Raw genomic sequence first — 12,988 nt, forward strand, 5'->3', positions numbered from 1 at the left:
ATATAGTCATTTAATCTGCATGGGAGTTTTCATTGTAGTAGACCTATACTCCATTGACTAATGTAGTGGAAATCTCTCAATTGAACGTTTTTACACTAGTAGCCTATAGGCTACACCTCGGTGAAAGAATGATTGAAATACTTTAGAAAAAATATAGCCTATTTATAACTTGCCTATAGGCTATTTCGTTATGAATGGCATATGCTATTTATTGAAAACAACTCTCACCATTATTTTGACATTTGCAGTTAAACCTGCTGTTATGGAAATCTTTCAAATACAATATCGAGCCTTAAAACTAAAATTCCACATATGTGCATGACAAACCATGATCATTTGATTACTGTCTCCATCCAGAGTTCCGCATTAAGGTGCGCACCTTACCTCTGTGTATTTCCACCATTGCGTAATGCTTCACTTTTACGCGTGTATCCAAAAAAAGAAGAAAAAAAGCCACTCAATCCTTGACACCGACTATAAACCCATAAAGTTTTTTGTTTGTTCAAAATGAGGTGCTGGTCTTCTTGCGTAGTGCTATAGCTGTAGCATACATGCCATAGGTATCTTTCTGGGAGAACGGATTGCCTCCTTGGGTATTGCAGATGTGCAAGCTTTGAAGTCTGTCGCTATTACCGCGCACGCAGGTGTTGATCATGGGTGAATTTTGCAAGGGAGAGAATACCTAGTCCGTGTGCTCATGCTTTCTGACAACTTGGGGGGATTTTATGCATCATCGTTTTAATAAGCACCGACAACATACACGACCTTCTCCAATCCTGCCAGCTAAAGACACAAACCTACACCCCCCCACCCCTTGAGTTGCCCTGATCCCTGGTTTTACGGGCTTAGCATTAAGAAAATTCGACTGCAATTTGGGATTAGGTCCAATACTCTTTTAACAATGGCATTTTGCTATTTGATATCTTGATACTTGTGTGCGATCGATCACATTGGCTTTGACAGGTCTAGGCCTATATATGTTGGGCGCTTGAGTCATACAATAGTTGGAGAAAACGTGTGAGATTTAGCCGAGAAATATCGCTTTTGTATTTTTCTCTGGCCATTGTAATATGCATTGGGCCTGTGTGGCCCTGACAAAAACGTAATTGACTTGCCTATTGGAATTTACCTTGAATTAAAAAATATTACCCTTATTTCGTTCATAGCCAAAGCCTACCATATAAAATGGCACCTATGATTTTGGGTGAATAAATGTAAAGTGCAAACCTGTTGTCATTCGAAACGCTCTTTGATTTATCCTCCAACAGTCAACAGTTTTTATTTAAGCGCTGTTACATCCTTGTTTCGATCACGCCATTCTAAAGATCAAAAGAGGATGTTAAAATGCCTTCGTTTGATATCACATTTAGTTCACTTATGTTCTTGACAGTCTTTTGATTATTTGCTCGTGATTTATGATTGCAGCTCCGGCTACAATTAGAGTTTATTTTAGTATGAGCTCAACAAAGCGCCAGCCGAGGCTGTTGAAGTAGAGACAGACGCCTCATGACGGTCTCAACAATTAATCCCGAACATAAATATCATTTGTATTTTCCGTTCTTTATGCACATTTATCTAATGAAAAATGTTTTTTTGTGTTTTTATTTTAGGTTATAGCAAATAGATTGGTCGATTCCACCTCCAGTTTAATTCATATAAAACTTTATTTGAGAGGAGACCCTCGTTTGGCTGAACTGCACTATTATTCTGAAATGGAAAATCCAAGTGAGGATTATCTCATTCATTAATATTCATGAAAATATATTACACGGTTAAATCAGAGCCTCTTTACCACTTTTGGAAAGTATTCCGCTGCTATGGAAAAAAAAATGCTCCAATTTGTTATAAACGATGGTGTTGTTCACAAACAATTACAGCCAAAACGAGAATGTTGAAAGGTGATTTTCTCTGAAGACGCACACAGGGTCCAAAATGCATTACTGCCGAGGGCAGGCAGTTTTCATGTTATTTTAACCAATCACATAGGCTACACTAAAGCTATATTCAGTTTTAAGATATTACATTTTGTTTTAGTTCATCTCATTTATTTTCTTAGTTGCCATTTTTTCATGTAGGCCTTGTTCCCAACTCACTTTACATCATCCCTTTTGATGGGAAAATTGTTCATTCACGCGCTTATAGATTCTCTCTTTCATGAGAGAAATAAACACTGAGACCTGTTTTAAATTTCCCTTTTACGTTAGCCTACACTTTGTTTTTACGCAAACGCAAAATATACTAGATGCAAATGAAATTAAGAACCACGTAAGCCTACATCTAAGTAGAGCATTCAATGTAATGTCGTTTTTTATTAAGTTTAACTTTTTCCAATTGTGGGCTCTCACGTGGTATAGATTTATTTAACAATTTGAAGGGGAGGGGTTTTCTTGCAACCCTCGCAATTGACTGGTTACCGCTGTTGCCTGTAAGGCCGCACGGACGCTTGGATTGGACGAAGTGGGCGGTTCTGCATGTGTCTTTCGTTCATAGAAGGGCAGGGTTGGCAGAAGGCGATCAATCTCCATCCGTCAACATTGGCAATCACCTTACCACAGTGCAAGACGCACAAGATAATGCGATTGATTTGATTTTTATAATATTTTTTCCAATTGTGAATTTTTCCTCTGACGCACCACTGGGGTTCGGATTGGAAAAACTGCGTTGGTTGATGTAAAACTCCTTATTTGCAGTTTGCGTATTACGGCTGTCTCGCTTTCAAGAACATTTTCTCCATGTGGATATTTTTGATGTACGAGATCTTCTTGGCTTGACTACAAATAAAGCAAATAAGAAAACAGGATCCCAAACGAAGGTGAGTGGTAAATGCAAAGTTTTCGTTGTCTTATATAGGCCTATGTAGTCCGTTTAGGCTACTTCCTTCTGTGTTATTCGTCATTTTGATTGAATTATTTATACAATTGAGCCTACTGTAAGCTATTCACATTCTTCGAAAACTATATATTTGTATTTGATAAGACTACGGAGTTTGTATTTAGGTGCAATTTGCGTTGGAAACCGTTGTGCGCTCATTGAAAACGGTCATTGTAAATGGTCCTTGTAAACAATCACGCTCGTCAGGGGAAGCTATCAATAATTACCTGACAATTAATATCCTAAATGCTACTTCTGGTTTGGTTGTGCACTTATTATCTGAATGGAAAAACTCTGAGGCCTGACAGGACAAATGGAATGTATATCTTTGAGGTGTTGTTAATTTATTTTGCTGATAAGACCTTTTTCTCATAATGGTATCCCTGGAGCTCTCATCTGAATCGTAATGGAGTTAATTTGCACAGAGTTTTTCGACATTTACATTTTCTTAAACTCCTTCCTGCGGTTATGGAAATACAGTGAAGTATTTACGCCTCAATACAAACCCATTAGCTGGTCCGTGTCCACAGCATGGACCCACGTAGGTCTATTTAGGGGCCAAATACATTGTAGCCAGTCAATGAAGTTAAAAAAACAAACCTATTTGTTTCAACCTTTACATTAAGGCACCCCGATCCAATTACTGAAATGCATCTACATATGACATCATATATGCCATCAGGACTGTTGGTTTGATATCAAATTTGTATTTGAATATTTTTCTAACTTGATACGCTTGGAGCATATTTCAATCGGATAGATATTTTTATTATCGGGATATAACCATGTAATAACAATGAAAACAACTATTAAAATGCAGAATTAGTCTTATTTTTTCTATTTAAAAAAGAATCTAAGGTAAAAACAAGCCATTTGATAATGTGTCACATCTAGTCTCTGCTGAAAGAGAATGTTCCATTAAAGGCAATCGTGTAGAATACACTCCAGAAGATGTGGATATTATATAGGCCTAGAATATTTATTTGTAAAATATAATGTCATGCAATATTTTGACAAGCAGCCAACTCCATTTTCGTTTCAACATTAAACTTTGGTGCATTTGTTATTTTACGCAGGCGTAGCACGCCGGCCCTGTATAGCCCATAGGCCTAGACAAACTACGTATGAAATAGTCTAATAAATTGTGCTGATTATGCCATAAAATGGCCTACATTAACAGTGAAATGGATTATAAGGCTGTTTATGTGTAACTTGTGCGTGTATTTGTATTTTATGCAGGCTGTTATGACACTTTACATATTTGTGTGCCCAATTATCTGGATCCAAATGCATGCTTTATTTTATTGATCAAAGTCATTAATCTTATCTTGCAGGCCTCTCCATGCACCGAAAATGTGCGTAATGACGAATGTACTGTTTTTAACGGTGGATGCATAGATCAAAACAAGGACTTAGAGGTTGCCCATAAGAAGTCATGCGTCAAAAGGAATTAATACACGACTGGCGACAGATTTCATCCGTAATTATTTCTTTACTGTAGTGATGGATGACTGCAACCTGAGTTTATAATTGGATATCATTTAGCCACGTTAACGCGTCATGTCATACTTTGTTGGAAACCTTTGTAAACGGCTAATCTTTGGATTTTTTGGAGAGGGAATCGTCTTTTTGATTCACTTTTGATACGACTCGCGTAAAAGTTGGAAGTCTCAATCAAAAGGTCGTAAAGGCAACTGGGATTTAGCAACGTTTTGAAATTGGAAATATAAGTTGGCTTTGATATTGTTTCAGGCTATTTCCAATTGAATTAACCATCATTTGAATATAAGGCCGTTTCAATTATTATAATCAAATGTAGTTTGCTGAATTGCTCTTTGTAGGCTACTAAATATAAATGAGAAACCCAACATAAATATATATTTTCACATTCGACTCACAATGAGTTTTTCATTGCAGGATTTCATCAAGGGACTGCAACATCGGGGGAATCGAACATTTCAGCACGGACTTTGGTTTCCCCGTGTCCGTTTCTAGCATGATGTCATACCTCAAACAGGCCCCGTACGGCATGAACGGAATGGGGCTCAGCGGTACGGCCATGGACCTACTGCACCCATCAGTGGGGTATCCAGGTAAAACGCCCCCCAAACACTTCACACTAACTGTGCCAAATCCGAATCACCTGTGACGTTATATTGGATAGTTATCTGTTGCTCATTATGAAAAATTATAGCATCAGTTAACACACACTGCTCTCCCGCAATACATTCCATGTGCATCTGGAGAATGACACTTCCAAATGCACGGAAACGCATAATTAAGCACAAGTTATTGTCAATCTATAGGATGGTATGATTTAATAACAAAACTATTTTCCGTTTCCACATGTTACGTGACTATGTAACTTTAGACCCAGTGTGATTACGGTGAAGGCCTATTGTAGTGCAGAAGATTCTGTGATTTATAAATGTTAAATATATATATCTCACTCGTAAGTTATTTTCGTTTTGAAGAAACACTTGACTTTGATTTTGAAGCTAGCTATTTCAGAAATATATGAACATTTTGAGATGGAAGCTTTAAATACTTATATTGAACCTCGTTTGTTTTGATGAACAATGTTTTTTTCATTTCGTTTTATTATCAGATCGAAATGGCTTCGAAGAGTTTCCATTGACAGGTTTCTATTCCATTTCAGCGCATCCGAGGAAACAGCGGAGAGAGAGGACAACTTTTACTCGCACCCAGCTGGACATTCTGGAGTCCCTTTTCGGCAAGACGCGCTACCCAGACATTTTCATGCGGGAAGAAGTCGCACTGAAAATCAATTTGCCTGAGTCTAGAGTCCAGGTTTGTACAGAATTGCAATTATATAGTTACTACTGTACTGTAGCCTATTGTTTGTGTGAACTTGTTTGCCATTTGTGGGAACTTGCTGAACTTCCAGTGCAAAACTGCAGCGACCAGGACAAGGCCTATTACTGCACATTTCAATCAATACTTTACCTTTTATTTTGGATTTGAATGAGCTTCAACACAGTTAAGTATTTATTTGGGCTAAATGTTATGTAGCCTACACTGCAATTCAGCATTTAGCTACAATTGCATACTACAGGAATAAACAATATGCATAATCTGTTATCATAACTGGTTCTGATAGTTCAACAAATACAATTCCATGTTTTAAAAAATAATTTATGTTCGGCTCTCACATAAGGGCCATCTTTAGAACTTATGAGCCCCCTTTTGAAATGGGCGTGACAGCCTTTATGTAACCAGCTTTTGTACCCCTCTCACAGGCTTACTGCAATTATGGCAGCTTCCTCTAGAGTTTCACTGATTTAGCTGAGAAATGTGCACAGTATGCAGGGTAGGCAGCCAAGCCTGTACAGAGGTAGCCTGCAAATCGAACACTGACTGCACAACAGCTTCATGTCATTTCCAAGTGTTTGGCATGCCTAAAATGGAACAGGAGAGTCAGTGAATAAAGAATCATGGGGTTTTGTTGACCTACAAGAAGATATTAACGATTGGTTGATAAAGTTGATATTAGTTATGCCTTTACGATGAAGTATTATGTATGCCACTAATTGTGCAAATTACAAAGCATTCAATATTCTCAAATGGAAATAGATATTCAGTTTGTTGCAATCAATCAATGTTTTGCAAATTTGTTTGGGCGGATGTCATACAGCATTTTAAATTTGGCCCTTTGCCTCTTGTTGTGCAGGTATGGTTCAAGAACAGGAGAGCCAAGTGTCGTCAGCAGGCCCAGAGTGGAAACAATGCTAAAGTCCGGCCTGCCAAGAAGAAGTCCTCTCCAACCAGGGAGAGCACAGGCTCAGAGAGCAGTGGTCAGTTCACCCCTCCGGCAGTGACCAGCACCGGCTCCTCTTCCTCTTCCTCGTCCGGTGGCTCTCATCCCTCTGGCCATGGAGGCCAAGGTCTGAGCAGCACTTCTACCTCCGTCACCGCCCCAGTGTCCTCCATCTGGAGCCCTGCGCCCATCTCCCCGGCCCCCGCACCACCCCCTGTCCCCGACCCCACTCCCCCCACCAGTGCCTCCTGCATGCAGAGGTCTGTATCAGGTACTGGAGGCACGTCCTCCTACCCGGTGTCCTACAGCCAGACAGCGGCGGCCTATGGGCAGGGCTACCCCGCCCCGGCGTCAACGGGTTCCTACTTCGGAGGGGTGGAATGCAGCTCGTACCTGGCCCCCATGCACTCTCACCACCACCCCCACCATCCGCACCAGCTCAGCACCATGACGGGCTCCTCCATGTCTGGCCATCCACACCACCACATAGGGCAGACCTCAGGGCACCACCACCATCACCACCCCCACCACCACCAGGCCTACAGCGGGGCCGGCCTGGCCTTCAACTCCTCAGACTGTCTGGATTACAAAGAACAAACGGCCGCGGCCGCAGCCTCTTCATGGAAACTCAACTTCAACACCACCGACTGCTTGGACTACAAAGACCAGGCCTCCTCCTGGCGGTTCCAAGTCTTGTGACTTTTTTTCCTCCTTTCAAATAAGTATTTTTGTTTCGTTTTTTTGTTGAAGAGCTTTTTTCTTCAAAACATTAAGAAGTTAACTAATAGTAGAGACAATTATCAAGCCTTTTTTAAGTTAATGTTTGGAAAATTCAAGTAACGCACAGATGAAAAGGCCTGTAAGGGTGTCATCTTCTTTGACCATTTTATGAATCAACTTTAGAACAAGCTTGAATTGGATCCACTCACCCATACTTTGGAACATCAAGGAATATTTTTCTACACATGAACTCTGAAAATTGCCCTCCAACAAGTTTAAAGTATGTAGTTTATCCCTTTGAGTTAGAATTGTTTTTTTTCAGGATGGCGCAAGAGCTCTGTGTTATGGATTTTCCATCAATATTCCCAAGAACGACCAATTGAGGGCGAACCTTTGTCACAAAATTTGTTTTATGGAAAAAAATGATATTTTATGCCCATGTATTTGATATAGGCCTACCCATTAGAGACCATTTAAATTGAGAAATTAAGATGCTGCTATTGTTTCAGTTTGCTGATATTCAAATTTATGTTAATTCCAACTTGAATATTGTTCATTGTCCGGACTGTAGTGTTGTATTTTGGAAGTTTTAATTGCAGCACTTGTTTATAAGGTAAAAGATTTTGCTATTGTTCTTTACGAAGAAAATGTGAATTAGACACGCAATGTCAGTATTCCAATGAAATAAAAAAATGTACATTCGTCTCTTTATAATAAAGATTCGTTAAAAACATGGTTGGTTTTTCCAATGCAAAGAGTTTTCTTATCTGAATGTAGTGGTGCCTAGTGGGGCTTTTTTTGCTAGGTTTAGATTACATTCATTGAAATACTTAGACGGGCCTCAGAACTGTATAACCAAAGAATGAACATATTTTAAAAGTAGTATATTGTAAAACAATTGAATTTTTAATTTTTAATTCAAAGGCTAATAATGGACTTGGCCTAAAGATGGTTTTATTTCTTTATCCATGTGCCACTTTACTGCCATTATGATTAGGGCTCTGTGTTTTGGGCAATCATGTGACATGCCTGGATTTGAACATGTATTTAAAACTTTTTCATGTCAGATATTGTCAGATATTTCAGCACCATCCTTAGACAATTGCTTTCATTTTGGGTGCATTTCTAATTTCTGCATAAAGCTTAAAATAAAGGATAACATCTTGCTATGTCACATGATTACGCAAAACACAGGGCCCTAATTATGATTTATTTTCATGATCCCTTTGAGAGAAGTTGTCATTTTTATATGAGACAAAATAACACAGCACCTTTTATTATGAACACACGCATTTTTACCTCCTGTTCAACCCGTCTCTATTCATGTCAAATCGAAGACAGACGGGTCTGTTATTTTGACTGAACATTCGGTGGAAACAAAATAAAACAGCAAAAATCATGTCCTTAGATTATCCCATTTTATAATAGGCCTACTGCATTGATATAGGGTATTCATTAACAAGTTTGTCTTTTTAAATTGAAGTTGCGGCCTCAAATGGGAATGAAATGGGCCTAAGAATGACAATTGCAATAGGCTATCGGTTCCTATCATTTGTGTTACATAAAGTTACATATTTGTAGTGATCCTTCGTCACAAAATGCATAATAACTTTCAGGTTTTGCGTTTATTTGTTTTGGGGAGTGTAAATTTGGTGTATTTCCCAAGAGATTATAATCCACACTAAGATGCCAACTCCATTATGCGTTCTCAGATGTATTTGATGTTAACACCCAAAATGATGTTCATGTTTATTTTGGGCTCTCTGATTTAATTTGAGGGGCTGTCAAACGTGTGTGTTTTTGGTTTTACTATCCTTGTGTGGACCAGAAGTCCTCACAAGGATAGTAAAACAAGGAAAATTCAGACATGTGGGGACATAAAAAAAAATAGGTTTAGGGGTTAAGGGTTTGGGGTTAGGGTTAAGGTTAGGGTTAGGTAAATAGGTTAGGTAAATAAGGAAAATAGGATTTTGAATGGTAATCAATTGTTTGGTCCCCACAAGGATAGTAAAACAAGTGTGTGTGTGTGTGGGGGGGGGGGGGGGGGGGGACAAAACTATGAATGTATATATATGTGAAACTATGTGGTGCAAATTGTAATATTCCAATACTTTGAAATCACAAGCGTATTTGCATTTCCACTACCACAATCCCTCCAGTGGCTACCAGCTCAATGAATAAACTTCACAGAGGTTCAATCAAAACAAATTCAGATTAGCAAACATGTATCCCTGCATGCTGAGCATTTTTCTTTGCATGTTGACAGTAATATATAATGTTGTTGATCCAAGACACAAAAAGAGGACAAATCACGATTTTAATTAACAGAAATCCCTGCTCTTGCGGTGTTCCACACCACAGTCGACCAGCTGGACAAACAGGTTTGGGCAAACATGGCGCCCAGGAGAAGTAGCCGACATGACGTGTGTTTGCCTGGCTGTCTCCCGCTGGGCAGTGCCAGTATGCCGCCACCAATCCCCCCCATGCAAACAGGCCTGAATTTACTACATTTGCATCCAACAAGGAAGAACTAATCTCCAGGCCATGTTGAAGGAATCATGGCAGCTCATTTTGCTGAGCCGTCCCTATCCCAAACACCTGTTCTGATGTCCCATCACTACAGCAGCCAACTGCTCCTATGGATGTAGGCAGTATTGTTCAGATGTGGAAACTTTGACAACAGTGTGGGGACAGTGTGCTGTATTGTCGTTATTGACAAATGGCATTGTCCTATTAGAATCACGTTGTCCTGTTAGATTATCACAGTTTGATAAACAGCATCATTTTCTTTGATGGTATACTAAAAAGTGAAACTTTTATAATACTTAACTGCTTATGACTAGAATTGAAGTCACCATATAATCTCTGACTATGCTGACCGTCATGACTTGGGAAATCTGTAGATGGATATAGATCCATATGTAGATAGATCTACAATCAATCTACATTTTTAATACATATCAAGTGGCATATCCTTTCACACAAACAAAAACAACCACAGTGGACTCCAAAATTACTGTCACCCCTGACTGGCAATGCACAAACAATACTTTAAAAAATATATAAACAATATAATTATAGAGATAAACTCAAAATATCAACATGTGAGAAATACTGTACTTTATTAATGTTTCAATGGAACAAAACAAAATCATACAATTATTTTATACTAAATAAGTTTCACCAAATTCAAGGTTTCATAATTATTGCCACTCCTCATTTAGTACTTAGTGCAACCACCTCTTGCATGGATAACAGCATGGAGTCTCTTCCTGTAATGGTTGACAAGGTTAAGGAACACATTTGGAGGGATTTTGGACCATTCCTCTATGCAGATCCTTTCAAGATCCTTCACATTCTCGGGTTCGCGTTTATCAACTGCCCTCTTCCACTCAGCCCACAGGTTTTCGATTGGATTGAGGTCCGGCGACTGAGATGGCCATGGCAGAACATTGCTTTTGTTGTCACAGAACCATTTCTGTGTGGATCTTGAGGTATGTTTCGGGTCGTTGTCTTGTTGGAAAGTCCACCTACGGCCAAGTCCCAGCCTTCTGGCAGAGGCAACCAGATTGTCAGCCAAATTTGCCTGATACTTGGTGGAATTTATTATGCCATCAATCTTAACCAGTACCCCTGGACCTCTGGAATTAAAGTCTGATGGTGCTTTTTGAAACCTGGTGATCCCAAGACACCACCAAGGCCTGCAATTCTTTCACAGTGATTCTTGGGGATTTTGTTGCTTCTCTCACCATCCTCCTCCCCATCCTGGGGGGCAAAATGCATTTGCGTCCTCTACCCGTGAGGTTTTCAACTGCTCCATATCTTTTGAATTTTGAAATAATTGCCCTGACAGTGCTCAGTGGTATATTCAACCGTTTGTGGATCTTCTTGTAGCCATTGCCAGATTTATGAAGGTCTACGACCATCTGTCTCTTTTGAACTGCCAGTTCTTTTGTTTTCTTCATGGTGTTGGATGACAAAGGGTATTGCATGCGTGTTACCTCATTTTTATACCCCAGTGAAACAGGAAGTGATGTAAAGGCTCAATATAGTTCCTTAAATTTAATTCCTGGTTTAATTTTGGTAGATGTTATTTGCAATAATCTTTAAGCATGCCATTAATTATGAAACCTTGATTTGGAGGACATTTATTTTTATTTAAATCAATAAATGATTGGTGGGTTCCATTGAAGCATTAATAAAGTATAGTATTTCTCACATGTTGGTATTTTGAGTTTATCTCTATAATTATATTGTTTATATTTTTTTAAGTATTGTTTTTGCATTGCCAGCCAGGGTTGCCAGTATTTTTGGAACCCACTGTAAGTACAGAAAGCGGTTATAAACTTGGATCAATTTAGTTGACATTGCTTTAAAGGGGATATCCTCATCCTCACCCCGTCCTTACCCTCAGTAAGCCCTCAAGTAGACACTCTTGAGTCCTATCTCAACTAGAACCAGGTGACACTCTGACCTTGGCGGCCTTAGTCAACCTCGGCCTAAATAATTCACAGAGGATGTGGCAGCCAACAGCGAACGGCGCTACATCCTTGATTGCCTTGGAACCTGCGGGTGACCTGGGTGCTCGTAGACGAGGCGTCTGTCCGCCAGCTGAACCGCGACAGTCCTCTAAAGTTTGCATGTGGAGGGCTGGCTGAGTTTGAAGGAAGGGAGATCCTCAGATAGATGGCTGGATACAGGCCCGTCCAGGGATCAAATAGTATTTGAAATCTTTCAACATCTTCCAAATACTTTGAGTGTTTACTTGAACCTGCCTGGAGTCCCAGATGGGCGAGGTTTGAGGTTTTGGAATATTCCATTGGTTCCTTTGTGCCAGACAAGCTCAAGCACAGCTCAAGTATTTGAGTGATTTGAACCCATGTCTGATACATGCTGTTGTAATTACCGTCAGGCGCAGTACAGGAGACTCCATTCATGCCATCTGATTATGGGCCTCTAAACAACAGCTATACTCAAAGCCATAATCAAATCTACGAATGAGTATATGAATCAAATATATCAGTGAATCTCTGTCTGATAGACTAAACAGCTATACCTCAATGTTTTCCAATCTGATTTGACTTGCTCCTCCCTTGGCTACAGACAATTGGCAGCGTGTTATTGTAATTATGATGTAACTAGGTAGGAGAAGGTTCAGGAGGAGTTTTGTGGGAGTTGAATTGCTAAGATTTGAAATGCATTGAATTGTCTTCAGAGAATTATATTTAAGTGATGAGGTCCGTCGTGTAATGTACACACCACGCAAATGGTATTTAACCATTTCATTTGCTTTCTCTCAACAACCTTGTCAAACCTCCATCATACCCTAAGGCTGACGAACCTCTAAAAGATCTTCAACACACTCTTAATATGTTTATCAAAGAGAAAATACAAAATGGAGGGCTCCTTTCCATCCGCCACATTTTCCTCAGTCACAACCCTGCGAAACACCAACAAACAAAACAACACAACAGCAGTGCTTCTGCATGAACGAAACACCACAGAGGGGGATAAAAAGCCAAATCATGGCTTCTGATATTGTGCACTTTGCCACTTCCATCATATAGCCTCCTTGTGTATATTTTCATATGAAAATCCCCTTAGCAGGGCGGGTAAATA

General features: G+C 39.5%; 1 protein-coding gene across 2 annotated transcripts; it reads left to right on the forward strand.

Annotated features, from left to right (window-relative positions):
- Positions 1-2,183: 2,183 nt before the first annotated feature.
- On the forward strand, positions 2,184-8,102 carry LOC115178536 (homeobox protein OTX1 B). 2 transcript variants are annotated; one of them, XM_029739783.1, is made up of 4 exons: positions 2,184-2,812; positions 4,789-4,964; positions 5,480-5,682; positions 6,563-8,102. In XM_029739783.1, exons 2-4 carry the CDS (start codon positions 4,868-4,870, stop codon positions 7,346-7,348), a joined length of 1,086 nt encoding a protein of 361 aa, XP_029595643.1. In that variant the 5' UTR covers positions 2,184-2,812; positions 4,789-4,867; the 3' UTR covers positions 7,349-8,102. The 2 variants fall into 2 exon arrangements, with proteins under 2 accessions (XP_029595643.1, XP_029595644.1); XM_029739784.1 differs by having other exon boundaries at positions 2,193-2,812; positions 5,531-5,682.
- The last annotated feature ends 4,886 nt before the right edge of the window (positions 8,103-12,988 follow it).

This window comes from Salmo trutta, chromosome 38, assembly GCF_901001165.1.
Source record: "Salmo trutta chromosome 38, fSalTru1.1, whole genome shotgun sequence".
NCBI classification, from domain to species: Eukaryota; Metazoa; Chordata; class Actinopteri; order Salmoniformes; family Salmonidae; genus Salmo; species Salmo trutta.

Excerpts from the sequence above, each read along its gene's own strand:
- LOC115178536 (XM_029739783.1), top strand. The coding sequence starts at position 4,868 with ATGATGTCATACCTCAAACAGGCCCCGTACGGCATGAACGGAATGGGG. Across the intron at positions 4,965-5,479 it reads CCCATCAGTGGGGTATCCAG|ATCGAAATGGCTTCGAAGAG; the intron begins GTAAAACGCCCC and ends TTTTATTATCAG. Across the intron at positions 5,683-6,562 it reads TGCCTGAGTCTAGAGTCCAG|GTATGGTTCAAGAACAGGAG; the intron begins GTTTGTACAGAA and ends CTTGTTGTGCAG.